At 38.0% G+C, this 26,569-nt stretch overlaps 2 protein-coding genes across 12 annotated transcripts in view; one reads left to right on the forward strand and one right to left on the reverse strand.

The window, feature by feature from the left end:
* The window catches only part of LOC127848315 (uncharacterized), a 97,784-nt gene extending 92,436 nt beyond the window's left edge, over positions 1 to 5,348 (reverse strand). For 6 of the 10 annotated variants that reach the window (XM_052380695.1, XM_052380698.1, XM_052380697.1 and 3 more), the window contains exon 1: positions 5,164 to 5,277. In XM_052380695.1, coding sequence (XP_052236655.1) covers positions 5,164 to 5,189 — 26 coding nt within the window. In that variant the 5' untranslated portion in view covers positions 5,190 to 5,277. Of the gene's footprint in view, positions 1 to 5,152 lie in introns of all 10 variants that reach the window. The other 4 variants (XM_052380696.1, XM_052380692.1, XM_052380693.1 and 1 more) reach the window with 3 other exon arrangements.
* A 4,324-nt stretch (positions 5,349 to 9,672) lies between these two features.
* LOC127848318 (hypoxia-inducible factor 1-alpha inhibitor-like) overlaps positions 9,673 to 26,569 on the forward strand; it is a 28,006-nt gene continuing 11,109 nt past the window's right edge. For both annotated transcript variants that reach the window (XR_008034451.1, XM_052380703.1), the window contains exons 1-4: positions 9,673 to 9,818; positions 20,102 to 20,349; positions 20,997 to 21,145; positions 25,294 to 25,439. Coding sequence is in view for 1 of the 2 variants with exons in the window: in XM_052380703.1 (XP_052236663.1) it covers positions 9,702 to 9,818; positions 20,102 to 20,349; positions 20,997 to 21,145; positions 25,294 to 25,439 (660 nt within the window). In the remaining variant the exon portion in view is untranslated. The remainder of the gene's footprint in view (positions 9,819 to 20,101; positions 20,350 to 20,996; positions 21,146 to 25,293; positions 25,440 to 26,569) is intronic.

The following is a 26,569-nucleotide window of genomic DNA, read 5'->3' on the forward strand; positions in this document are numbered from 1 at the left end:
GTTGTCCGTGGACAACAAGTTTTTTTAAAGTCGGGTCTAGGTATACAAAAAAATACATTGTATTAAAGCTGTAATTAAGTTTTACAAAACCGGATGTTGACATGCGATTACATTGTCAGTGCTATTTGCGGAGAATCAAGCTAAAATACGGGCACTTGCCTGCGCAGTTGATCTCCCTTATGTTATAAGAGACCAGGAGCATGCCGCATTTTAAACATTCGGCCCGACTGTAAGACAGTGTACAGACTGGTTTCTTTATTTTTACAATCAGACAGAAATAAAAAGTGTCAAAGTAAGATAATCAAAACAAGGTCTACCTTGTTATTTAAGGCGACTTTAATGGTAAAAATGGAACACTTAGGTTTTTTTAATCTTCAACAACGGAGCAGAAACCCTGAAGCTTTGAGCAGTTCACCTCCCAAACAAACTAAGAAAGATTATGATAAAAAATATGATCTAAGTAAACTGCACCAGAACTTTTCAAGAAACTTGGCTCACAGATTTTCAATGGTTAACAGTTGATGATAATCAAATTGCTACTAGTAGCGGCGCAGATCCTCAGTCTGATGAGGTTGACATATTGGACTAGTTTAATTTGTTAAGATTACCATGCACTTATGTTCAACACATGTTTTAATAACACTATCTTTGCAAGATTAAAAGTTTTAGAAAGTCTTTATATTGTATATAATATACTGCTATAATGAATGTACTATTGAAATACAACTATAAACAAAACTAGCAAATCATACTCATTTTGGTATATTCCACATTGTTTTACATTAATCAATTATCGCGTTTATAATTTATATAAACATAAACAGACAAGTGTAGTTCAGCAACGGACAAGTTAAATTTCCTAAATGGTTGTCCGCGGACAAGTATAGTTTTTTGAGATTTCGCCACCCCTGCTTGCATTGTTGATAACATTTTGCACCCATGGACAAGAGAGAGCGCATTGCAACTCTCAGCAACCCTATGGGTAAAGGAATGTGCGCATGCGTCGTGCCTACTAACAAACTTTTCAACTCTCGTCAAAATTTATTATAAACACTAATCTTAGACTTCAAGGGATTGTTTTCTTAGGTTTAAATAGGTAGTTTTCATTAAATAAGAGGTTGTTTCACTGATTCATTGGCTACTTGTCTCCGTTTCTGGTAGTTATAACACTTTCTTGTGCATTACAGATTTTTTCCTAGTGACCGTGACCTTCGGAAGCCGCCATTACAGACTTGTTTTGAATTATGCATACAGGTATTTTGATTCATTTTACAGCGTTCCTGTTTCTATCCTTGTTTACTTACACAACAAGCAGAAGCCTACCCAACCACCCAAGGCCCACTGTTCGTCCAAATAGTATCCAGCCGGGAAATGTTCATATTTATGGTTGTTTACTGAAATTTAACAAGTGGCATATTCCACAGAAATGTACTAGAACTTCATCATTGATGTACTTATGTATTTTGCTTCTTTCATTATCTAATGACATAGAGACAAATCCAGGCCCCGAATACCCATGTGGTTCATGTGGTACTGAAGTTTTTGAAAATGATTTAGCCATACAGTGTGACACATGTTCTCAATGGTTCCATATAAATTGTAAGAATGTTGATTCCAACACATACAATGACCTTGAAGCATTAGATGGGTCTTTTTCGTGGATATGCTCGATAAGTGATTGCCTTAATTTTTCCAGTGGCTCATTGCACTCGTTGTCGTCTCTCTCTTCCCATAACAGTTTTCAACCACTCAATGATGTTACACAGACCAGATGGAATACAACGCAGACGGCCACCAAGCCTGGGACACAGAAAACACCATTTAAACAGTATCCAAAATTAAAAGTTATATGTGTAAACTTTCAGTCCATTGCAAATAAAAAATCTGAATTCTATGCCTTATTAGATCATCATAAACCAGATATTGTTGTAGGTACAGAATCCTGGCTTACTGAAGATCATAAAGACTGTGAAATTTTCCCAAAGTTTTTAGGTTACACCCCCTTCAGAGAAGACCGAAGCAGCAAAGGTGGAGGAGTTTTTATTTTAGTGATAGACACAATTTTGGCAACTGAACAGTAACAGCTAAAAACTAACTGTGAAATACTCTGGATTAAAATTCATTTAACTTCATGTAAACCTTTATATATTGCAGCATACTATCGACCAAAAGAAGCTGACGTGCAAAGTTCGGAAGAATTTAGGAAATCTCTAGAGCTAACCGCCAACCTGAAAGGAAATTTTTGGATACTCGGATATTTTAATTACCCCAAGCTCTCCTGGGATACAGAACACAGACCCACAATAAAACCTGGATGTAGTAATGTAAAACTTTATGATGACTTTATTGACTTGCTTGCAGATTTCAACCTTACTCAAATGGTGACTGAAAACACAAGAGGAAACAACATCTTGGACCTTTTCCTGACCTCTAATCATACTCTTGTTAACTCTGTAAAAACTCTTCCAGGTATTTCAGACCATGATATTGTACCTTTCATTTCAGATCTAAAAGTAAAAATAGCAAAACAGAAACCCAGGGTTGTACCGCTGTATAGAAAGGCAGACTGGGATTCTTTTAAAACATACATGCAAGGAGTGAGTGACAGGGTTCTTGAAAAAGGTGAAAGTACCTCGGTAGAAGAACTTTGGTCAATTTTTTCAGATGAGATATCAACTGATATTAAACAATTTATTCCCTCAAAAACTATAGGTACAAGAAGATCACTACCATGGATTACACAACCGATAAAACGACTAATGAGAAAAAGAGATAACCTTTATTTCAGACTTAAAAACAATGGAACACATAAGACCAGGAAAATGTTTCTCAATATTAAAAACCTTATCAAACGAAATACTAAAACTGCTTATAATAAATATATCGAGTCCATTTTAGGCATTGAAGACCCTGACGCCCAAGAAGACAGATCTAACTTTAATTCGAAGAAACTGTATACTCTCTTAAAAAACTTCAAACAAGACACTCAAGGTATATCTACTCTTTTTGACAATGTTTCAGGAAAATCAACATCTGTGAATCAAGAAAAGGCCAATGTTTTGAACCAACAGTTCCAATCCGTTTTCACACCTATGTCCCCCCTTACCCTATCTCAATCATGTCTCTCTTTTTTTCAGAAATCTTAATGGAATTTCATATTCATCTTTCAGAAAATTTCCAACAATGCCAAAGATCACAGTCAGTGTCAATGGGGTGCAGAAGTTGCTATCCAATCTTAAACCAGACAAGGCAGCAGGTCCAGATAACATCAACCCTCTTGTTCTTAAAGAATTAAGTAAACAAATTTCTCCCATAATAAACACTTCTTTTTCAGAAATCATTGGACTCCGGAATTCTACCAAAAGTATGGACATCTGCAAATGTAATACCACTGTACAAGAAAGGAAACAAAGAAGACCCAGCAAATTACAGACCTATCTCTCTTACCTGTATTTTATGTAAATCCTTAGAACATATAGTTTCCTCAAATCTATCAGCTCACTTCAATAAATATAACATACTTTATGACTTACAGCATGGCTTCAGAGAAAAGCGTTCCTGCGAAACACAACTTCTACAACTCATTGATGACCTGGCACGAAATATGTCATCTGGACAACAAACTGATCTAATATTGCTTGATTTCAGTAAAGCGTTCGACAAAGTGAACCATCTCAAACTGCTTTTCAAATTACAGGAACATGGTGCGGATAAAGATACTCTCTAATGGATCAAATCATTCCTTATATGTTGTACTCAACGTGTTGCTCTAGATGAAGTTATCATCCGAGGTACCAGTGACATCTGGGGTACCACAAGGGTCTGTGCTTGGTCCGTTACTTTTTCTTCTTTATATAAATGACTTACCTAAATCTATTACTTCTCAAGTTCGCTTATTTGCAGATGACACTGCCTTTTATCTAACAATCAACAATATGCATGACTGCCATACTCTACAAGAAGATCTAGATAAACTTATGAAATGGGAACATCTTTGGGACATGGAGTTCAACCCAAGTAAATGCCAAGTTTTAAACATAACCAGAAATAAATCAAAATTCTCTTTTAATTACAGACTCCATGGACAAATACTAGAAACTGTTGACAATGCAAAATACTTAGGTGTGGACATCTCAAAAGACCTTTCCTGGGACACCCATATAAATAGAATTACAAATAACGCTAATAAATCTCTTGGTTTTCTACGCAGGAACATACAGACAATAAATTCCAACATTCGCCAGCTGGCATACAAAACAATAGTTAGACCACAGGTTGAATATGCTTCTTCCGTATGGAGTCCTCACACTTTACAAAATATACAAAAAATTGAAAAAGTACAGCGTCAAGCAGTCTGCTGGGTCAAGCATAATTATTCTCCATATGACAGTGTCACCTTTATGCAACAGGAACTTGGTTGGCAGACCCTACAAGACAGACGAAATGACACTAAATTAATAATCTTTTTCAAAATTGTTCAAGGTTTAGTAGCCGTGCTGCTGCCATCATATATCGAGCGACCCACTAGATTCACTCGCCACATGCACCCCCTCTCTTTCAGACAGATCCATACCACTGCAAATTATTATAAGTTTTCATTTTTCCCCAAGTGCTATTGTGATGTGGAACAACCTCCCTGCCACTACAGTATTACATCCTGATCTTGAAGGGTTTAAGCAGGTCCCTGCTTTCCCCTTCTGCCCCTTGAACTCCGAGAGACAGTTTTTATCAGTTTTAACTTTTAATCACTTCACCATGCATGATTAATCGAACATACTTTTATCTTTCTCACTTATTCACTTTTAACACTTTTATCTTGAACTGACTGCGCATCTGTCAATAATACCCGCAAGGGGAGTTAGACAGTTTAGATAGATAGATAAAGCTGAGAGTTGAATTATTGTAACTACCCAGCTAAAATCCATTTTTCAACATTAAAGCTTACATCCTTTTTTCAACATTCAAGTTTTTTCTTAACAATTTGAAAAGCTTATTGGTTTTGGGAAAAGCTAATTGTTTCAGCACATGTGCACGTCAAAAACTCACTCGTTACAAATGAATGTCGGTCACTGCATTTGAAACACGAAGCGACCGAACCTAGCACTAGGGCAGAGGACTGCAACTAGACTACTTTAGAGGTTAACTGTTTCACCTGCGTCTTACAATAATTCGTTTGCATTGAATGCCATAATTAATTATGTATTTATGCGTCCATTCTGCAATTACTTTTGATACAAAAGGGTTCAAGTGTTGCTTTAGACTCACATTTTAAAATCCGTTTCGTCAACTGTCTGAAAAAACGGCGCGCTCTGTCAATTCTGCGTCCAGTAAATGTTATTTAAAAAGCGTCTGAAAAGCCTGGAACCAAATATATGGGGAGATACTACACAACGTCTTCTTCCATAGCTTTCTATCTGTGTTGATACTTGTGTTCTTGCAGTAAGTTTGGCATTCGGAGAAACATATTGTGTCAGAAAAGTATATGTGTATGTTATCAATCACAGTTTTCTGTTAGCATTCATTTACCATTTATTACACACACTATTATTTTAGGAAATAATAATAGTGCATGCCATAAGTTTGCTCTGATCCGATTCAGGATGGTCGACTTGTGTTTTATTAATCAAGAAACTGCTTTCATAAAAATGCCAAAAGTTTCTGAAAGTTTGAAGTTGAACACTATACACTTTATCAATATGGCGAGAAAATAGACTTTGTGTTTTTATGAATGAAATTGAAATTGGACGAATATTCGTCGCATGGTTGCTTTATTGAATAGTTGTTTCCATTTATTAAAGTTCATTGTATTTTCTCGAAACATCTATAATTCAAATTATAAAGGAGCTGAAATCATCTTTGCGTTGATCAGACATTACCTGATATATTATTATTCGTTTATGGATAAAACCTAATATTGTAAAATGTTTTGATTACATCGCGGAAATCGTACATAAGTATGCGCGTTGAACTGTTTATAATAATAATTATTATTATTATTATAATAATTAAAAGTTTTTGTTATTATTATTATAGTTTAAGAACAAAACAAGGTAAGAGAAAACCAGTTTAAACATGGTTATCTTTTTGTCAAGTGCAAGTGCACACGCACAAAATTAATTTTATTCTAATATTTATCAATGAATTTAATAACATTTAATTCTATCAATAGACATATATTATACATTTAAGCACTTACATGCATGCGCCCACAAAAGCATGCACACATGCTTACACATTACACATAACATACCGAGGTATTTCTATTTGATCACAAATTTTAAACAGTTCGAAGTTTTCGAAAATTTGGATACGAACAAATATTAAAAATACACTTGTCCGAATATTATGGTCCACCGCCCAAGGGCATTCACCATAATCCGGTCATATATAAAACGCATGATGGAAGTGACACCAGACAAGCGAAAACGGGGGGGGGGGGTCTGGTAAAATAGCGCTGTAAAATGTACTGTCTAAAAAATATACAGTACAGGTAATTAATTAATGACGAACACCCGTATGTCCGCACATTAAACGTTGCAAAGAAAAGTTGGGGCCCTAAGGGGGGGGGGTCCGAACATATTTAGAGTGTCCAAAAACTTAGAGTAATTACGGTTAGTACCAATAATCCATAATTGGTAATTAGTAGGAATTAACTTATGTATCTCCTTTTTAGAAACATTTCTATTATTTTGAGAAAATACATTTTATTTTCTTTCTCTTTCTAAGAGTGTTCATGTGGTCATTCCAGTTAAGATGCTGATCAATACAGACACCAAGAACTTTACGACTCAGTCCAGAGGTGCGTTGTGTTAATTTATTTGAAGATCCAATTACCATGCCATTTGACTTTTTGGATGAATTTAAACCAAACACGGATTCAAGATGATACAATATAACTCTAGATGAGACAATATACGCTCCGTGAACCAAACAACCACAGTTTTGGTGGCTGCCTGTTATTTGTTTGAAAACATTACATGTCTTTACACAATTGCATATTTAAATCATCGACATACAGATGAATAGAAGAATAGAAAAACCAGAGCGAACGTCATTAATTATTAATAGGAACAAACGTGTTTTTTTTCAATGTTCGTGCTCTATAAATCGCGTAACAGACTTATATTTTATTTCTATATTTCAACAACAACTTATTATTTTATGGCTTCACCATTTGAGTCTACATTTTTTATCGTTAAAATTTTATCTATGATTCTCATAACAACTCTTTTTATAGCGTCAATAAAAATCAATAACGACACTTGCCCGATTTTTTTATTATGAAATCAAATCGGACAGTTCTTCACTGATTTAATCAGATATTTTTGTGTTAATAAGCACATGAACTTCTTATTTTCATAATAAATTTAGATATTATGTTGTTAATTTATAAAAGAACATGTTTTTAAACCAATTGACCTTTAACTGCACAAGATTACCGGACAGCATCGTATATCTAGTATGGCAAACAACTTATACTTAGTTGGTTGAAATATGACAGTGAATGCTACTTTATTTACTTTGGCGTATGCACTGACACTGGTTTGAGAAACGGCATAAACCAAAGCTGCCAAAATCAGAATGTTAAGCTGCTTTATCAGACCATATTGCTGCTATCCAAGCATCCCAGCTAATAGTCCATATAAACGGACTTCCAGGGCCTTTGATAATTTTTGCTATGGTGGCTCTGGTAGTCCATATGCACCCCTTCATAAACATGGGTGCAGTTCAGCGCACGGAATCCGTGCGCTTCACTAAACAGACGTCGTTCGAGACAAATTGAGGAAAATAATGAATAAACTTCATAAACATGTTAAATTTACCTCAATGGCAACCTACGGATGTTATCCTTTGCATGCACCCTATAAAAACACGACGATGTTTCAACACACTTTTCTCGCTGACATTTTTATGTTTAAATTTGAAACAGTGTATTCTGTATCGAATACCACATCGTTATCGACTTTAATAGGCTAATTCACATAACCCGACGTGCAAAATATTGGTGTACTGCGACCTAACCAATATTGGGTCAATTTTCCAATATGGCGCCGCGGATACAGCGTACGAAAGAAAAACTAAGTCAATAAATAGCAATTATTTCTTGCTTTAATGGTACCATTTGGATGAATTTGTGGTTAAGACAGGTAAACTTTAATAATTTCTTGCAATTTCAGGTTTCCTTAAACCTTGCATTGTTGATAACATTTTGCACCCATGGACAAGAGAGAGCGCATCAATTGCAACTCTCAGCAACCCTTTGGGTTATGAAGCTGAGAGTTGAATTATTGCAACTACCCAGCTAAAATCCATTTTTCAACATGATAAAGACGACCAGCTCCACAATAATATTTTTATAAGTTGATTTAGCGTATTAAGTTTTACAGAATAAGTATAACGTGTCGTACGGAACCCATGTGTACGTGCCGGTGTGCTTGGTTTTAACAGAGACCTAGATACTACGCCCAGCCTGCTCTCCGATCAGCAGTTAATCGGCCTAACTTGTCCATCGATTAAGGATTATGCGTAGCATGACTTTGTTGGGATGACCAATTAGAATGGTGGTGCGGTAATTTTCTCACAACTTGAGGTTGTCCTTTTTCGGTAGGGGTATGACCAGTAACTGGGCCCACTCCTTGGGCCACTTCTTCTCCCAGATCGTTTAGCATAATGCCGTCAATGCTGCAGTCGTCGTCTTTCCTTATCTAGGAAGAGACGCTGTCCACTCCCGGAGATTTTCCTGTCTTTAGACTACGCACTGCCTTAAGTATGGGTGGACTTTCGTGGTCGGCTTTTGGTCTGGGATCTTTCTGAAGGAGACTGGAGTCCGGTTGAAGCGGATAGTTGTAGAGATCACCGCAGTAGTCACCCCATCTGTTAAGAACTGCTGCACTCTCGTTCAGGAGATTCCCGTCAGCGTCTGATATAACTCTGGCCTTGGGCTGAATTGTCTTCGTGAGGGTCTTGAGGTAGCCGTAGTCCTTATTACTGCTGCCTGCGGTAATCTCTTTGTTGATGATGATAGAGTGTTCCTCAATCCATTCCTCCTTGGCCTCTTTCATCTTCTTCCTCACCTCCCTGTTCGCTTTCTCGTAATTTGCCCTAAAGTCCAGGCTGGTGTACTTCTCATGCCTAAGCTCTCTTCTTTTGTCACATAGGTGATGATAGGTCCATGTCTTGTTCTTCCTTCTCTCTCACGAGCACTTCTTTGGTCGATGACAGTAGGACATCATTGATGTTGTTTCTTATGGTGTTGATGTAATTGACGTAGATGTTCAGTGCTGCAAACTTGCCTCTTATCTGTGCTTGAAAAACCTCTGCTATAACTGGGTCTTTCAATTGCGCCAGGTCAAATCTAGCGCGAGGGTTTGGTTGCGATGCGCTTGCTCTTTAACTTCAGCTTGATGGTGTTGAGCACTAAGTCATGGTCACTGCCGATGTCTGCGCCAGGAAACGTTCTTGTGTTCGCCTTATTCAGCTGAACCTTACAAATAAAAAATATAATCACACGCAATCTGAAGCGTTGCTATAATGTAAGTAACAGACAAATTAATGTTGTATTTTAATTTAAATATAATTAAGAGAAAGGGTGGACAAATTCCTTTAGAACTGATATTACAAGTTAAGGCCGAAACGTTTTTGGAAATGACAGTTTTTTATACCAACAGTACGGTGTTTAGTACGGCAAAGTTTAGCGAAAAATGGCGGAGTGCTTCCAAACAGAAACCGAAAATAAGAAGCGATTTACAATACCATTAAAGCAAATACCAAGGTTTTCAGTCAATGATTCACAAGCGAATGCTTTAATAAATAGTAGGGTGAGCTGATTTCTGCATTCCCAATAGCATTTTATGTTCATTTTACATAAAAAACACACTTGCTATTAATGGGAAGTGCCGTTTGTCATGTCAACACATACTGCAATAGGCTACAACACAGTACACAAAGATTAATACGCAATCAACATTTTATTCGTTGATACCTAGAATTTTATTCTCCGTGGTGTTTTTTATGTACTTTTGTACAGGGAATTCAAGGCTATTACAGGGGAAACATATAAAATTCAACCTTCTGAGAGGAAGGAAAGCAGCTGTCAAAGTGGCCTTAAAAAGTGATACAGTCAGTCAACCAATTTAGAATCACCCGGCAAAAAACGTTAATTCTTTGGCAGTGGCTAGTCGTACCGCCCTGTAAGACTAGCTAATAGGCTAGCCGTACGACCCCGTACGTCTAGCCTATTGTCTAGTTGTACGGCTCTGTATGTATAGCCTTTCCTATGGGTATTGTCTAGCCGTACAGTGTTATAACAAATAAATATATTGATTATTTATTGATCTACATACAGATTTCTTTGCCATGCGTCATGAGAAAACATGCTTATACATGTACTTAAACTTGTGTGCTACCACGCAGGCTGATTAGATGATAATGTTTTTCGCTACATGAACGTCCCACAATATAATCAGTGCATTTGTTTTAGCTAAGATACTTAGATACTACTAGCTACTTACATACTGAAATTCCAACATTTCTACCATTTAGACTAGCTCGTGTAGTCGTCGTCACGGAATTTGCAGTCCGGTTTATGTTTCGTCGTGGTTGGAAATCCGATTCATGCATAGTATATAAAGGGTGTAAAAAGGGAGATATGAAAATGTAAATTTGTTTCGCCAAACAACAATTGCAGCAATCAATATAAATCACAGTAACAGAGTATATAAATACGCATTGTATATGCAAATATCAAATGTATGCATTAAATATTTGTAAATAATATTAACTAAGTCAAGGAAAATTGCGACATCACACTGAGAAAAGTTTATAACAAATATAAAAAAAGGAAACTTAACTTGAAAATGATAAAACGATAAAAAAGAATTGGAAACGTAAAATGACACAAATTTAAAGAAGTATTTGAGAACAAAAACAATTCAATATGATTTGATTGCTTTCAGATAATAACACTTGCCAAAAGCATATACAACATGAAGCTATATGTATACCCTATTTTGACAATATGATGCACCATTTCAAGACAATTGGGCATAATACATGTAAAGGTTTTTCACGCCTTACTTAGGAACGTCGACTACTTAAAGAATCAAATTAGAAACCAAATTAAATTATTTGTGTAACTCAATTTCTAAGACCTACCTTTGACGGCTGCCGCCAATGAATTTCATAATATCGATGCCACAACTCAGTAAAACAGTTTTTCACATCTTACTAAGGAACTTCGACTAATTAAAGAATCAAATTAGAAACCATATTACATGAAAGGAAGCCGAAACAGATGAAGAATTTGTGTACTTTTATGAGCTTAAACAAACTTATTACTGATTAACAGCACTGAATCACAATTCTATACTTTATTAAGCTAGACAATACCTATAGGAAAGGCTTTACGTACAGCCGTACAGGGCCGTACGACTAGCCACTGCCTAATTCTTTTGACCACAATAATTTCTTTCTGGGTTTAGTATCAATGTAAGAAAATGTAAAAATAAAGGGTAAAAATTATTTTGTATGATAACAGGTTAGGCCAGACAGCATATGCAGTTTTTTTGTCAAATATAGCAAATTCAAGTTCATTCTTCGGAAAATTATTAAAAATCATTCAACTTACAGAATTAGTATTTCAAAACATTGTCATGGCATTTGTTTTCAATCAACAAAAAGTTTATTTGAAGTAATAAAGCCTTCTATATCCATATGAACATTTCAAAACATAACTCATTCAAACAGTTCTGGTTAACTTTTGCTGCATTTATCCCCCCCCCTCCCCCCCCCCCCCCCCCCCCCCCCTGTATTTAAGCATAATACAAAAGCTTTCTGGCTAAAACTAATAGTAATTATGAATGAAAAACTATGTAGTCAAGATTTACACATAACAATGAAGTTTCAAGCCAACCTGTACATTTAAATACCGATACTTTTATACTTCGTTTGTCCAATAAGAAATTTTGAAATAGTGATGTTCTGTGTTGTACAAATTCATTAATATTAAGTATGCTGTGAGTGATTTAAGCTGATTTGTGCATATGGATTTGGCATTTCTTAAATAAGTATCAACTATTTGCTTCAGGATCTTTATTAACATCGATAATGATCAAGATCTGAAATTGACAATGATGATAATTAGATCTATAAAATGATAATTAGAGAAATGATGCTATACTATCCTCTATTTCCCCCAAGTCTTTGGGTATGAAATGTGCATATGAAATAATATGAAACTTAAATTGAAGTTGAAACAAAGACTGATAACAATAAAACTGGGAACATTGGAGCCCACTAGGTCTACTCCCTTATAAAGTAAGAAGAAGTTTGAACTTTTAAACAACAACAAAAAAACAAATGTCTTTGATGTGGTCAAATATATGAGTCTTTGTCAACAATCACATGACATAGTCTTTCTGCCACTCTGTGGCAATTCTAGTTCTTCCTGATCGTCTGGAGTGCACAACAGGTCCGTCTGCGGGGGTATGCAGTTTGGTGAAACGTCTATACTGGTCGACTGTCAGGACTCGGAGGCTCAGTATAGGCTAGCTGACGAAGACTCTGCAGCAGGTTACCTCGGCTGGGTGTCTCACTGCTGCTTGGCATTACCGTACTGGGTGACACAGTAGGGTGAGGAGCAGAGTGTGTTGGGATCCCAATGTTGGTTGCAGCTGGCGTAGATCTGGTTGCATGTGTTGGGGTCACTGCTGGTGTGATGGAGTGTCCTGTGGGATTTTCAGTTGTAGCTGCAGGTAGTCTGAGTGCTAGGTCACTATCAATTGACAGCTGTCGTGGTGGTAGTTGAACGGGGACATACTTCCGTAGGAACTTCCTATTGCGAAGGGTTACCCGTCTTGAGCCATCAAGTCGTACCACATACTGGTCAAATTGGCTAACTTCAATTACCACTCCAGTCTTGTCCCACTTGCGAGGACAGAGTCCAATTTGGTTTTGCAGGCGAACATTATCTCCCACAGCTAGAGGTGGTAATCTCTGAGTGTGCTCTGACAGTTTTTCTGCACACCGCATGTGCCTGTTTCGCAAGGCTTCTTCACGGGCCAGTGATGTGCTTAACCAAGGTTCATGAGGTTTATACTTTCCAGGTGGAATTGGTATGAAGTCTCGAATGGGACGGCCAAATATGCACATGGCTGGAGAGAGTTTGGTATCCCTGTCTGGTGTGTTTCTGTACTGAAGCATTGCACGCTGGAAGGCATCTGTGTTTATGTCACCAGTGGAAGTTGTGTTATCCATAAGGAGACGCTTCACTGTCTTTACACCAATTTCGGCCCTACAGTTGCTGTGTGGGAAGGCTACGGAGGATAGGCGATGCTGTACACCCCAATCACTCAGGAATCGATGTGTAGCTGCAGCAGTGATTTCAGGGCCACGATCAGAGGCAAGTTCATCTGGTATTCCATATGTCACAAAGATATGTCTAAGACATGTGATCAGTCCTTGGGCTCCATTAGCTGACTGCTCTACAATGGGCCAGTTGAAATAACGGTCCACTACAACAAGGAAATGATGCCCTTGGTAGCTGAAATAGTCCGCACATAGACACTGGAATGGATACTCTAAACTTAATGGTGGTGCGCTAGGATTTGATGGTGCACTACGGTTGCATTGTTGGCAACTGGTACGAAGAGCCGTAATGGCAGGTGTTATTCCTGGCCAAAATACTGATGTCTCTGCCCTAGCAACCATGGAGGTGACACCTTGATGAGCTGCGTGCAGAGCCTCGAGTACTTCGTCTCTCAGTGATGGTGGTATGACAACACGGTCTTTGTATAGGATGACGCCATCAAATGTAGATAGACCTTCACGGTACTGAAAGTAGTCTCTGAGCGATTCTGGCAGCTGGTGACGGTGTTCCGGGATACCAGATTAGATGATCTCTGTCAATGCTAGCATGTCTGTACCGCTAGCTGTAGCTGTGCGAACTCTGTCCCAGGTGACTGATCAAAGGTTGATAGCATTGAGGGATGAAACAACACCTGCAATGACCCATTCATCTATGGAGTCTTCCTGATCTTCTTGCATTCTCAAACCAGTCATGAGAGAGCTGCGGCTAGCAGAGGTTGAATCAATGTGTGTCTTCTCATCCGGCAATATCAGATTTTCTGCATCACTGGTTGGATGACGTGATAGGAAGTCAGTGGCACGATGTTTGACACCTGAAATGTGGACCATACAGAACCTGTGTAGCGTTTTCTCTTTCAAGTTTCTAAGACTAGTATTAGAGATGTCCTCAAGGGATCGGTCTGTGAATATCTTGAGAAGAGGTTTATGGTCAACAGCGATGATGAGGTCTGTGCAGCCTAGGACAAAGTACCTGGCCTTGTCAAGGGAATCTGCGACAGCAAGTGCTTCACCCTCAACTGGTGCATAGCGAGACTCAGCTGGATGAGTGAATCTGCTGCCAACGAGTGTGATCTTCAGATGGGCAACAAAAGGGTTCCTTCTTTGAGCATGTGCAGTGCTTTTGAAGGAGCCAGAATCCAATACCCGATTTTGACCAGTCGGTCGCCAGACATGTGGGTCTTTTGGGGTCAAAGATACGAACACCCTCTTCTATTTCGCTGGCAATCAGTAGTTTTGACTCATCGAAGATGGCCTGAAGATGTTCATTCCAGTTGAACGGAGTGCCAGGTTTCAAAAGTTCCCTAAAGGGTAGCATTCTTTCGGCCATGCTGAAAGCATATGATACCTGGTTTACTAGACCAAACCAGGAACGCACATCTGTAATGTCTTTTGGTGTAGGGATTTTAATGATGGCTTGTAAGTATCTCTGGCACAGTCTAACATTGTTGCGTGTTGTTTCGAATCCTGCAAATTCCACAATATCAGCTCCAAAACACAAACTTTTCTGGATTCAGTGTTATGCCATTTCGACCGCAAATGTCTAGCCAGTGTACTGCTTGAAAGAAACTGTCCTCAAGATCATCAGCCTATAGCAAAGCATCGTCAATACATTTGGTTTTGTGAGAGATGTCGGCAACAATCTCATCATAGCGTGGGGTGTATCCATCACCCGAAGCAATGTAGCTCTGAGGTGCAGTTTTGTAGCGACATCTTCCCCAGGGAGTGATGAATGTGGTCAGATTGCAATCTTCTTCACACAGGGGTACACTGTGATAGCCGTTCCATGCATCAAAGACTGTTTTCTTCTTCCCATGGGGGACTAATCGTGCTTGAAGAAAAGGTGATGGTGTGTGATGTGTTTCACGTGTGGCATAAGCATTAAGGGCCTGCAGATCAACAGTGCGCCTTTGCTGTCCATTTTCTTTGCACACACAACCATTCTATGGCACCAAGTGACAGGCTCTCCAATAGGGACTGGCTCAATGACGCCCAGTCGTACGTCTTGGGGGAAGACCTGCCTTGACTGCATCTCGCCAGTGGATTGGAACTGGTACTGGTGTGTGGTAAGCAACTGGTGTAGCGTTGGGATCTACCAGAAGTTTCATTGGCGGACTCCCCATCAGTCGAAGTGTTTGATGTTCACATGTGTTAAAGGTACTTGCTTTGTAGAACTCAAGGAGGTACCGTTGCAGTTTGACACGATTCTCTTCTGTTGGTGAGCATGGTAATGTACTAGGTGTTACTGGCAGTAGTTGACGGGCAGGGCATCCACATGGAGCTTTGTCTTCACCATTCAGTGTTGCAGCACTGTATTGTTGTGAGGTATGGATTTCCGGAAAGTTGTCTGTGATGATACCAAGATTGATACAGGCTTCTCAACTGAGAAAAAGTTTGTCCGATGAGTCGGTAATATATGTCATCTGCCTGGTTTCAACTACTTGTCCTTGCTAGACATCCGCAGCAATCGGGCACCGAGAATTTTAATGCCATCATTGTTTGCTGTGTGCATGCGCATTGTCACAGGGATGAGGTCAGATTCACGTAATCCAAGGCGATGTAAAACTTTAAGACCGGCAAGGCAGCTCTGGCATCCTGTATCAGCCATAGCCGGTATCACTGTAGCTAGAGACGGTTTGGGAAGATTGATGCCAAGTGCCAAGTAGTCCTCTGGAAGAGCCTGTATAGACACTTTTGCGAATGGTTGAGGTTTAGAGCTTCTGCGAATCCAAGTGTCAGACAGGTTATCATAGACATGATGATCAAGCAGGATGCTGCGTATATTATTGTTTATAGTGTATACACCCTGATGTTGTATTTGAGAAGATTCTGCAGTACATAATGAGTCAAACAGAGCACTTTCCTTGTCAAAGTTTTTAGGTTGAGTGTGTGAATGGCGCTTTGGATTGTCCACACTACGGCACACACTTTCAAAATGGTGTTCGCGTCTGCATTGGGTACACCTGTGGCCATAAGCTGGGCATTGAGTTTTGCGTTCCTGTGCAGTTCTTTTCTTTCCGTGGCCCCGTTTGCCACAGTAGGAGCAAGCTTCTTGGGTGTCTCTGCTGGGCTGTTGCTGCTTCTTGTAACTGGTGGCTGCTCCAACAGCATGCGAGTCTAACAGTCTCGAAGCTGAGCGTTTTCCTGCCTCCTTGGCTGCCACGAATTGGAACACTAACTCTAGCGATATGTTCTGGTTTTTATCACCAAGTAAGTCAAGTTGAATGTCAGGGTCAGAAACACCTGTTGTGAGACCATCACACATGATTGCTTCAGTGTAATTAACTTTGGCAGCACAATTGTTGCAGTCAATCACAAATTTACAAATGTCAGCCTGTTCTCTCAGACGTGCACTAAAGTTACGGACAGATTCATCTCGATCTTGTCTCATGTTGTGGAGTGTCACTCTTGCCACCATTGTGTTATCTTCACGCACTGCTAGCTTACGAATTGCTGCCAATACATCGTCAACCGCTTTGTCAGTTAGTTTGCCACCTGTTGTTCTTGTTAGGTCTCTTCGAAGAGGTTCATCGCAACACTCTAACAACTGGATCACTTTATCTCGACCATCCAATTTGGTGGCAGCAACATAATCATTCCAGCGTGAAACAAAGTAAGCCCAGTCCTCGCTGGATCCAGCGGCGATAACTGTAGGACACTTGACTTTCGCAACTCTGGCTGTTTTTGCAGGTGCCAATGTGTGTACGGCGCTGTGGGCATTTATGAGTGCCGCAACAATGGCCGGATCTAGATTGTCTGTTGTGTAAACACAATCTGGGAACGGACACTTCACTACAGGCATGGTGTCGTCTTCACAATCTTGATCATAAATAAGTATCAACTATTTGCTTCAGGATCTTTATTTCCATCGACAATGATCAAGATCTGAAATTAACAATTATGATAATTAGATCTATAAAATGATAATTAGAGAAATGATGCTATACTATCCTCTATTTCTTAAATAAAAATAGTGAAAATAATTAATTCTTAAGATCTGTAAAGCCTTCAAATTCTATAAAGTTAGTTGATAATTATTCAACACATTGTAGCACTAGGCCGACTTCCTGAGGCTGCCACAGTGCGCTGAAGCCCTCGGAAGGCCAATAACAAAATAAGCACAATACAATAGATAATTTTCCCCAGCTGCCTGCCTTATGATAAGAAACTTTAAAATAATTGAGTCACTACAAATATATAAAACATGACGAACTGGGGACTGTTTCCTTCAACCAAGCTTCTACTCTGACATCTTTTCAGATGTAATAAATTGATGGAGATTTATTAGAATAAGGAAAGTTGAATTAACAATTATATATTGTAGTTAATGTTAGGTGGAAAAAGTGGGACCTAGGGCACGTTTGCAAATTGAAATGAATTTGAACTTACAATGTTCTAATTGGTAATGTCCAACTGTATATGAAAAATAAATAATTTACATATTTTGTGTTTTTCACCATTTTAGGAATGGTACCAGGGCTCTGTAAATTTGGAAAACGATTGTTGTTTTGAACATAATTGGGAAATTGGGGTTGTTAGTTTTTCCTTAAAAAATACTTAAACATGGAGAATATAAAATTAATGTTTGCTATATTTATGTCCCCCTTCGAAGAAGAGGGTGTATATTGTTTTGCTCATGTCGGTCGGTCCGTCCGTCCGTCCACCAGATGGTTTCCGAATGATAACTCAAGAACGCTTAGGCCTAGGATCCTGAAACTTCATAGGTACATTGATCATGACTGGCAGATGATCCCTATTGATTTTCAGGTCACTAGGTCAAAGGTCAAGGTCACAGTGACTCAAAATAATAAAATGGCTTCCGGATGATCACTCAAGAATGCTAAGGCCTAGGATCATGAAACTTCATAGGTAGATTGATCATGACTGGCAGAGGACCCCTATTGATTTTCAGGTCACTAGGTCAAAGGTCAAGGTCACAGTGACTCAAAATAGTAAAATGGTTTCCAGATGATAACTCAAGAATGCTTACGCCTAGGATCATGAAACTTCATAGGTACATTGATCCTGACTGGCAGATGACCACTATTTATTCAGGTCATTAGGTCAAAGGTCAAGGTCACAGTGACTCAAAACAGTAAATGGTTTCTGGATGATAACTCAAGAATGCTTACGCCTAGGATCATGAAACTTCATAGGTACACTGATCCTGACTGGCAGATGACCCCTATTGATTTTCAGGTTACTAGGTCAAAGGTCAAGGTCACAATGACTCAAAACAGTAAAATGGTTTCTGGATGATAACTCAAGAATGCTTATGCCTAGGATCATGAAACTTCATAGGAACATTGATCATGACTGGCAGATGACCCCTATTGATTTTCAGGTCACTAGGTCAAAGGTCAAGGTCACAGTGACTTGAAACAGTAAAATGGTTTCCGGATGATAACTCAAGAATGCTTAAGCCTAGGATCATGAAACTTCATAGGTACATTGATAATGACTGGCAGATGACCCCTATTGATTTTCAGGTCACTAGGTCAAAGGTCAAGGTCACAGTGACTCGAAATAGTAAATAGTTTCTGGATAATAACTCAAGAATGCTTAAGCCTAGGATCATGAAACTTCATAGGTACATTGATCATGACTGGCAGATGACCCCTATTAATTTTCAGGTCACTAGGTCAAAGGTCAAGGTCACAGTGACTCAAAACAGTAAAATGGTTTCCTGGTGATAACTCAAGAATAATTAGTCAAGAAGATGATGAAACTTCATAGGTACATTGATCATCACTGGCAGATGACCCCTATTGATTTTCAGGTCACTTGGTCAAAGGTCAAGGTCACAGTGACAAAAACCGTATTCACACAATGGCTGCCACTACAACTGACAGCCCATATGGGGGGCATGCATGTTTTACAAACAGCCCTTGTTTATATTATACGAATATATATTCAACTTAAACAGCTTGATAGGAAATTAACTAAATTTTGAAATTTATCTTTTTATTTTATTTTTGGGAAAACTTTTAAAGATTGGAAATCTGGTTGAAACCAAAATATTGATACATTGTGGGTTCATTAGAAAAAGATACAGGTCACACAGGTAGATTTATGATTATCCAATTAGAATGCTGCATTGATGTTAAATTGAAAGCAGTTATAATTAATCAGTTTTAAATGAGGTAGATGATTTCCAAAAGTAGCAGTATTATATATATATTTTTTAATTACTCAGATGCAAAGTGTTGCATACATTTTGGTAAAAATATCAGGGTGATTTACCCACCTCCAACATGTTAATGAAAGATTTGAAAGGGTTGGGCTTCACACTAAGCTAGATTTTATAGAGATTGGTTGTGGTGTTCTACATTACATTTAATATCTTCGTTAAGTTCGTTTGTGTTTTTTATAACGATTGGAGAAGTATTGTATTAATGCATTAATGTCATTAGCTTTTACTAAAATTAGGAAAAATCCATAGGGTTCTTGTTAAAAAACTGATGAAATGCAGAAGAATGTTATTCAATTCTTAATTGAAGTCCCTGACTTCCCTTGTCTTGAAAATCGGTGGACCCTTTAATCTCAAATCATTTTCTGCAATTAAGCTGACCAAGAGCACTGTAGGTCATTGCATTTTCTCAGCAACAAGACAGTATTGAGTATCTATGATTATGGGTCATCAAATGGACCACAAATGGATGAAAGGACACGAAATTTGGGGTGCGGTGGCAAATAAAAAAGAATTAAACTCTGCCTTTAAATGGAAATATGTTTTCAGGAACCGGTTATTATCACCGACACACACTTGGTTTCATCTGCCTGTAACTGGGATCTAGACTACTTGTCAAGGCACATTGGTGATGGCTTGTTTACTGTGTACCGCTCTAAGAGTCACAAGTTCAAGTACTACAGCGATAAGAAGTCACTTGCCATAAAAGAGTTTACACCACCTACCAGTCAAGAAGAAATGCCATTCCAAGAATTTGTTAATTTAATAAAGAGCCACCCAAAGAGCTCTTCGGAACGGTAATTGTTATAAAATCCAGTTACGAGAGCTTGACTTGAACCGTCTAAATTAAAAGTTGAAGGAAATGACTTTCAAAGTTTTACCCTATTATTTCAATAGATTAGTGTTTAACCATGCTACTAGTCAATAGTATAGCATTATTCTTTGACAACTTAATCAATTAATCTACACGTTGTTTGGCAGTTTTAATATAACCAGAATAAGAATATAGTGTATTTTGTTTTCTAGATGTGTCAGAAATGTTGTTAATGTTAAACATTAAACAATGCATTATATATGTCACAAAAAATCACATACTTTCATTATTTATTTAATAATTACTGAAAAAAAAGTGAAAATTTATCATTGAGGCTGTTTTTATGTGTTTTTGCTCACCTGAGTTCAATTTGCTCATGATGAGCTTTTCTGATCACATCAGGCTTGTTAAGTCTCAATATATTGATTCAAACATCATCTCTTTCTGATTTAATTATAAGCAAAATCTGAAACTACAAGACACAGGTCTCAACACTCAAGTGAGCAATTTTTGGCCATAATGATGCACATGGTTACGGTATTTGTTAACAAGACACCAAAAGTGATATTAAAACTTCTGTGTTGTAACTTAAAGGTAACATATTTACACATTTACACTCGTGGTTTCCAGAATATATTTGCAACAAGCCCTGAACAATTCTGTTGGTCCAAAGATTGTTGAGCAGTTTGTCAACTTCAATTGGTCCTATGTGACGGGTCTACAGAGGAGCAATAACTGGGGCCCGCTGACCTCCAACCTGCTGCTGGTCGGGATGCCAGGTAGGAAGCTGAAAATGCAAACATAGGACTTCATATAATACCGATTTAAATAACCCAAGCTGATGTTGGTGGCAAAAGTGCACTTTGTTCCATTTTTTACAGTATCTCCGATAAAAGTAGGGCAGCAAATCTCGCATAAGTCTGTTTTAAGTTTGCGCACATTAATCTGTTTAATATTAGCTTGAGTTGGAGCTTTATCAGGAAAAGTGCAAATAGTTTAACTGAATACAAAAACCAAACAAATCAAATCATGCTGTACAATGTTTGTGAAAATCCTTTGGGATTCATGTAAAATGTCTGTAGATACAAACTTTTCTGATGAAATATTTTTCTAGTTACAACATAAAACATTTACACTGGCATGCTTTGTTTGAAATGATCTCAAGATGTGCAGGATTTATTTTACCTGAAGAAGGGCATAAAGTAGTCACACTGTCCGTCCATGGTTGTTTGAAAAGGGGGATTAAAAATAACTTCCAAATATTATTATTCATGCTCAGGCAATGTGTCCTTAGAACTTTCTTGCTTCCCCGTCTAAGGTAAAGGTCACAATTGAAGGTCAAAGGTCATGATGTTTGATTCTGCTCTGTTACTTAAACATGTCCGGAAGCATTTTTATATAACTTCAGATCATTACTCTCCATAATCAGATAGTGTTTTGCATACAACTCCATGTTCCTCCTTGAAAGGTCAATGTCACAATGCAAGGTAATGATGGTACATTTTAGTTTTCACTTTAACATGCCTTTGTGGATTTAATTATTACTTAAGACAACTGTATTAGTGCCCATACCAAGACAATGTGTCTTGCACAACACACATGCCCATCAAAGAGCCAAGGTCCCAATTGAAGGTCATAGGTCATGAATGATCATTTGTGTTCTGAAACGTTAAATATTAGTTTAGATAATTATTCCCCATGACAAGATAATTTGTTGCATTTTACTTCCATGCTCCTTGTTGAAAGGTTAAGGTCACAATTCAAGGTCAAAGGTCATTGATTTGGCATTTCCTTAATGTGTTTTCTGTCCACCTTCCTAGGTTTAATTTAAATATTACTTCTTATTATAATTTCCCATGACCAAACAATGTGCCTATGGAACGCACATTAGCCTCTTTGCAAGGTCAAGGTCATGATGCAAGGTCATAGGTAATGAATTATTTTTTCTTCTCTGTGATTCTTTACAAACCTGAATTTTTTGAAATATTACTCCTGATTATTTTTCCACATGACCATAGAAAGTTTCCATTCAGCTCCCGTGATCCTCTTTGAAATGTCAAGATTTCCGTTGAAGGTCAATGTTCATGTTTTTTTTTACTGCTCTTTAACTTTTTAGCTCACCTGAGCACAACGTGCTCATGGTGAGCTTTTGTGATCGCCTTTTGTCCGTTGTGTGTCGTGCGTCGTGCGCCGTCAACATTTGCCTTGTGAACACTCCAGAGAACACATTTATTGTCCCATCTTCATGAAATTTGGTCAGAAGATTGGTCTTAATGATATCTTGGATGAGTTTGAAAATGGTTACGTTTGCTTGAAAAACATGGCCACCACAGGGCAGGGCATTTTTCCTTATATGGCTATATAAGGCTATAGTAAAATCTTGTGAACACTCTAGAGGCCACAATTATTGTTTGATCTTCATAAAACTTGGTCAGAAGATTCATTCCAATAATATCTTGGACGAGTTCGAAAATGATGCCGGTTGGTTGAAAAACATGGCTGCCAGGGGGCGGGGCATTTTTCCATATATGGCTATAGTAAAACCTTGTTAACACTCTAGAGGCCACATTTATTTTCCTATCTTCATGAAGTTTGGTCAGAAGATTGGTCTCAATGATATCTTGGATGAGTTCGACAATAGTTTCGTTTGCTTGAAAAACATGGCTGCCATGGGGCAAGGCATTTTTCCTTATATGGCGATATGAAAATCTTGTGAACACTATAGAGGCCACATTTATTGTTTGATCTTCATAAAACTTGGTCAGAAGATTCATTCCAATAATATCTTGGACGAGTTCGAAAATGATGCTGGTTGCTTGAAAAACATGGCCGCCAGGGGGGCGGGGCATTTTTCTTTATATGGCTACAGTAAAACCTTGTTAACACTCTAGAGGCCACATTTATTTTCCGATCTACATGAAACTTGGTCAGAAGATTTGTCCCAATGATATTTTGGATGAGTTTGAAAATCGTAACCTTTGCTTGAAAAACATGGCTGCCAAGGGGCGGGGCATTTTCCTTATATGGCTATAGTAAAACCTTGTTAACACTCTAGAGGCCACATTTATTGTCTGATCTTCATGAAACTTGGTCAGAAGATTCATCCCGATAATATCTTGGACAAGTTCGAAAATGATGCCGGTTGGTCGAAAAACATTGCTGCCAGGGGGCGTGGCATTTTTCCTTATATGGCTATAGTAAAACCTTGTTAACACTCTAGAGGCCACATTTATTGTCCAATCTTCATGAAACATGGTCAGAAGATTCATCCCGATAATATCTTGGACAAGTTCGAAAATGATGCCGGTTGGTTGAAAAACATGGCCACCAGGGGCCGGGGCATTTTTCCTTATATGGCTATAGTAAAACCTTGTTAACACTCTAGAGGCCACATTTATTTTCCGATCTTCATGAAACTTGGTCAGAAGATTTGTCCTGATAATATCTTGGATGGGTTCAAAAATGATGCCGGTTGGTCGAAAAACATTGCTGCCAGGGGGCGTGGCAGTTTTCCTTATATGGCTATAGTAAAACCTTGTTAACACTTTAGAGGCCACATTTATTTTCCGATCTTCATGAAACTTGGTCAGAAGATTTGTTCCAATAATATCTTGTTATCTCAGGTGAGCGACTTTGGGCCTTTCAGGCCCTCTTGTTTGGAGTAGCTGTTTAACCCAGCTTTTCACCTTAGATGAACTCAACATAAAGCCACACGATCCGAATGAATACACTCCATTCATTCCATTGGCTGATTTGAGCATAATCCTTTGGAACATTAGCAACATCGCAGCATCTTTGCAGTATAGAATGTAACTGCTCAGTGAAGGGAAATGTGGACCACTCTCTTTTGTACATACTAAACATAGATACACATTTTTGCCCAGTTACAATTACGCATTACCGGTTAGTTCCATCCCCAATTCACCAAGACTTTCAGGGTCGGTGCTGGGTCAGTTAATTGTCAGAAGAAGAGTGAATGTACTAAATGCATCAATAAATGCCTTATGTTGATAGCACAGTATCGCTTAAAGTATCAAGATGTAAAATAAAGTATCAAAATTTTGAGAAAGAATTGAAAGAAAACATATTGATAAATGCCATTAGTCTTGTATTGTGAGACAAAACCACCAAAATAGTATAGTATCCATGATTGCAGGGAAATCCGTTAATTATCTAGCCGCACATGTTTGATGTATGCAGTCATTCTGACTGAAAATCTTTCCTGCAAGCAAGAATAGTCTACCAACATTTGCCAGTTTGCTATAAAAAGCACAGTGTGGCTTCAATTTTCACTCAGAAAGAATTGTGGATTGATATTCCATTTACAAGATACAATGAGATATTTAAAGACGGTAGACCTGCGTCATGAAAAATGATTCTTATAATATGCTGCCAGCGTAGCTCCAGCCTGTGGCATCTGCGCAGTCTTACAAGGATATGCATACTGGGGAGGATACTCAGGAGAACCTTGCATGCTTTTTTATAGAGGAAAGCATAGCCCATGACTAGACTGCGCAAGTGTTGCCGCAACGCTTGATTTTCTTATCAATGTTATTCAGCACTTGAAAATATCATAAGCCCTTGCAAGCTATGATCTGAATGTACTTTGCTTTCTGCTTTTGTGGTTTAATAGATCTAAAGTAATGCACATTTTGATTTAGAACATGTTGAAATGTTTCTTTTCAATCAACACTCAAAATGGAGCATCGTCCTTCCTCACCAACCTCTTGCTGTGCGGCCTTGCCTCTGTGTCTGGAAAAATGTGTGGGGAAAAGGCTGAATACGACTTTCTGCGATCATGTTTTTTGTCAAAACTCTAATAATTTCTTCTTTTCATTTACTTGGTCAGCAAAAAACCATTACCCACTCAACGGTGCTTGGTTTGGTGTGTAAGCATAGATGGTATTATCCTGAGTGTTTTTTGCAGGAAACGTGACCCCTGTTCATTATGATGAGCAAGAAAACATGTTTGCCCAGATCCGGGGCAGCAAACGGCTGGTGCTGTTCAATCCTGACCAGTTTGAAAATCTCTACCCCTACCCCGTACACCATCCTCACGACAGACAGAGTCAGGTATGCACACAATTATGTGAAGTTAGAATAAAACAACCACTTTCAAATGAACTACTAGTATATTATTTACAAACCAGGCCTGTTAGCTCAGTTGATAGAGCACTGGGCTACAAATCTTATGATCAAGATTACCATTTGTGGTCACCTATGTGCTGATTGGTCATGACATCATCTCCTCTGTGATTCTAGACCTACCTCTGATTAAAGTAATGCAGTTCTAACTTACTAAATCAACTTAACCATGAAAAGTTAGATAAGGTTAACTCACCGCTGTGACATGATTGCTTCATTGTTGAAAAATAAAAATTAGAATCTATAATTTCCATGATACGCATTTTTACAATTAATGAATTATGATGATAAATGTGTGAATAGACACATGCATGTAAATTATATAATAACTACATAAAAACAGATTTTTACCGAAATTGTATACATGTATGCGTAACAACCCCCCCCCCCCCCAAAAAAAAACAATAAAAATAAATAAATAATAAAATTAATTAATTAAACTCTGCATATGAGTGCATGAATGCAGTAAAAGCAAATCTTTGAAAATGATTGAAAAAACACTATAATTTTCAATAAAATTGAAAGTTCTTTTTTGAGGCCTTCCAAAAGTGAATTAAAAAAAATAACAACAATACATATAACAACATGATATGCCAGTTTTGTGTGTGAAAAGTACATGTTACAGTGTTAATGGTTAATAGGTGGTGCAATGGTCCTGTGTTTAATAATTTTAAATCTAAGTAACATGCTTCCAAAAACTAGGTCAACAGGTATTTTTGTTACAAACATTGTTACCACTCTTTAGAGGCCACATTCATAATTAAATCTTTATGAAAGTTGTTCAGAATGTTTATCTTGACAATATCTAGTATGAGTTTGAATTTTTGACATGTGTGTCAAAAAACTTGGTCATCTGGTTGAATTAAAAAAAGAAAAACATTTACCTCTCTAGAGGCCAAATGTATTACTCAACCTTGATGAAACTTGAGTCTGGTAAATGGGGTTCAATAATTATGTCACTATGTCAAGTCTTCCGCAATTTTAACCTTGAATTTCAAGGCCATCATGGCTCTCTTATAAAGACTTTCCGCAAAATCACTTACGTGCATAACAACCAA

Source organism: Dreissena polymorpha, chromosome 10 (genome assembly GCF_020536995.1).
Source record: "Dreissena polymorpha isolate Duluth1 chromosome 10, UMN_Dpol_1.0, whole genome shotgun sequence".
In the NCBI taxonomy this organism is placed as follows: domain Eukaryota; kingdom Metazoa; phylum Mollusca; class Bivalvia; order Myida; family Dreissenidae; genus Dreissena; species Dreissena polymorpha.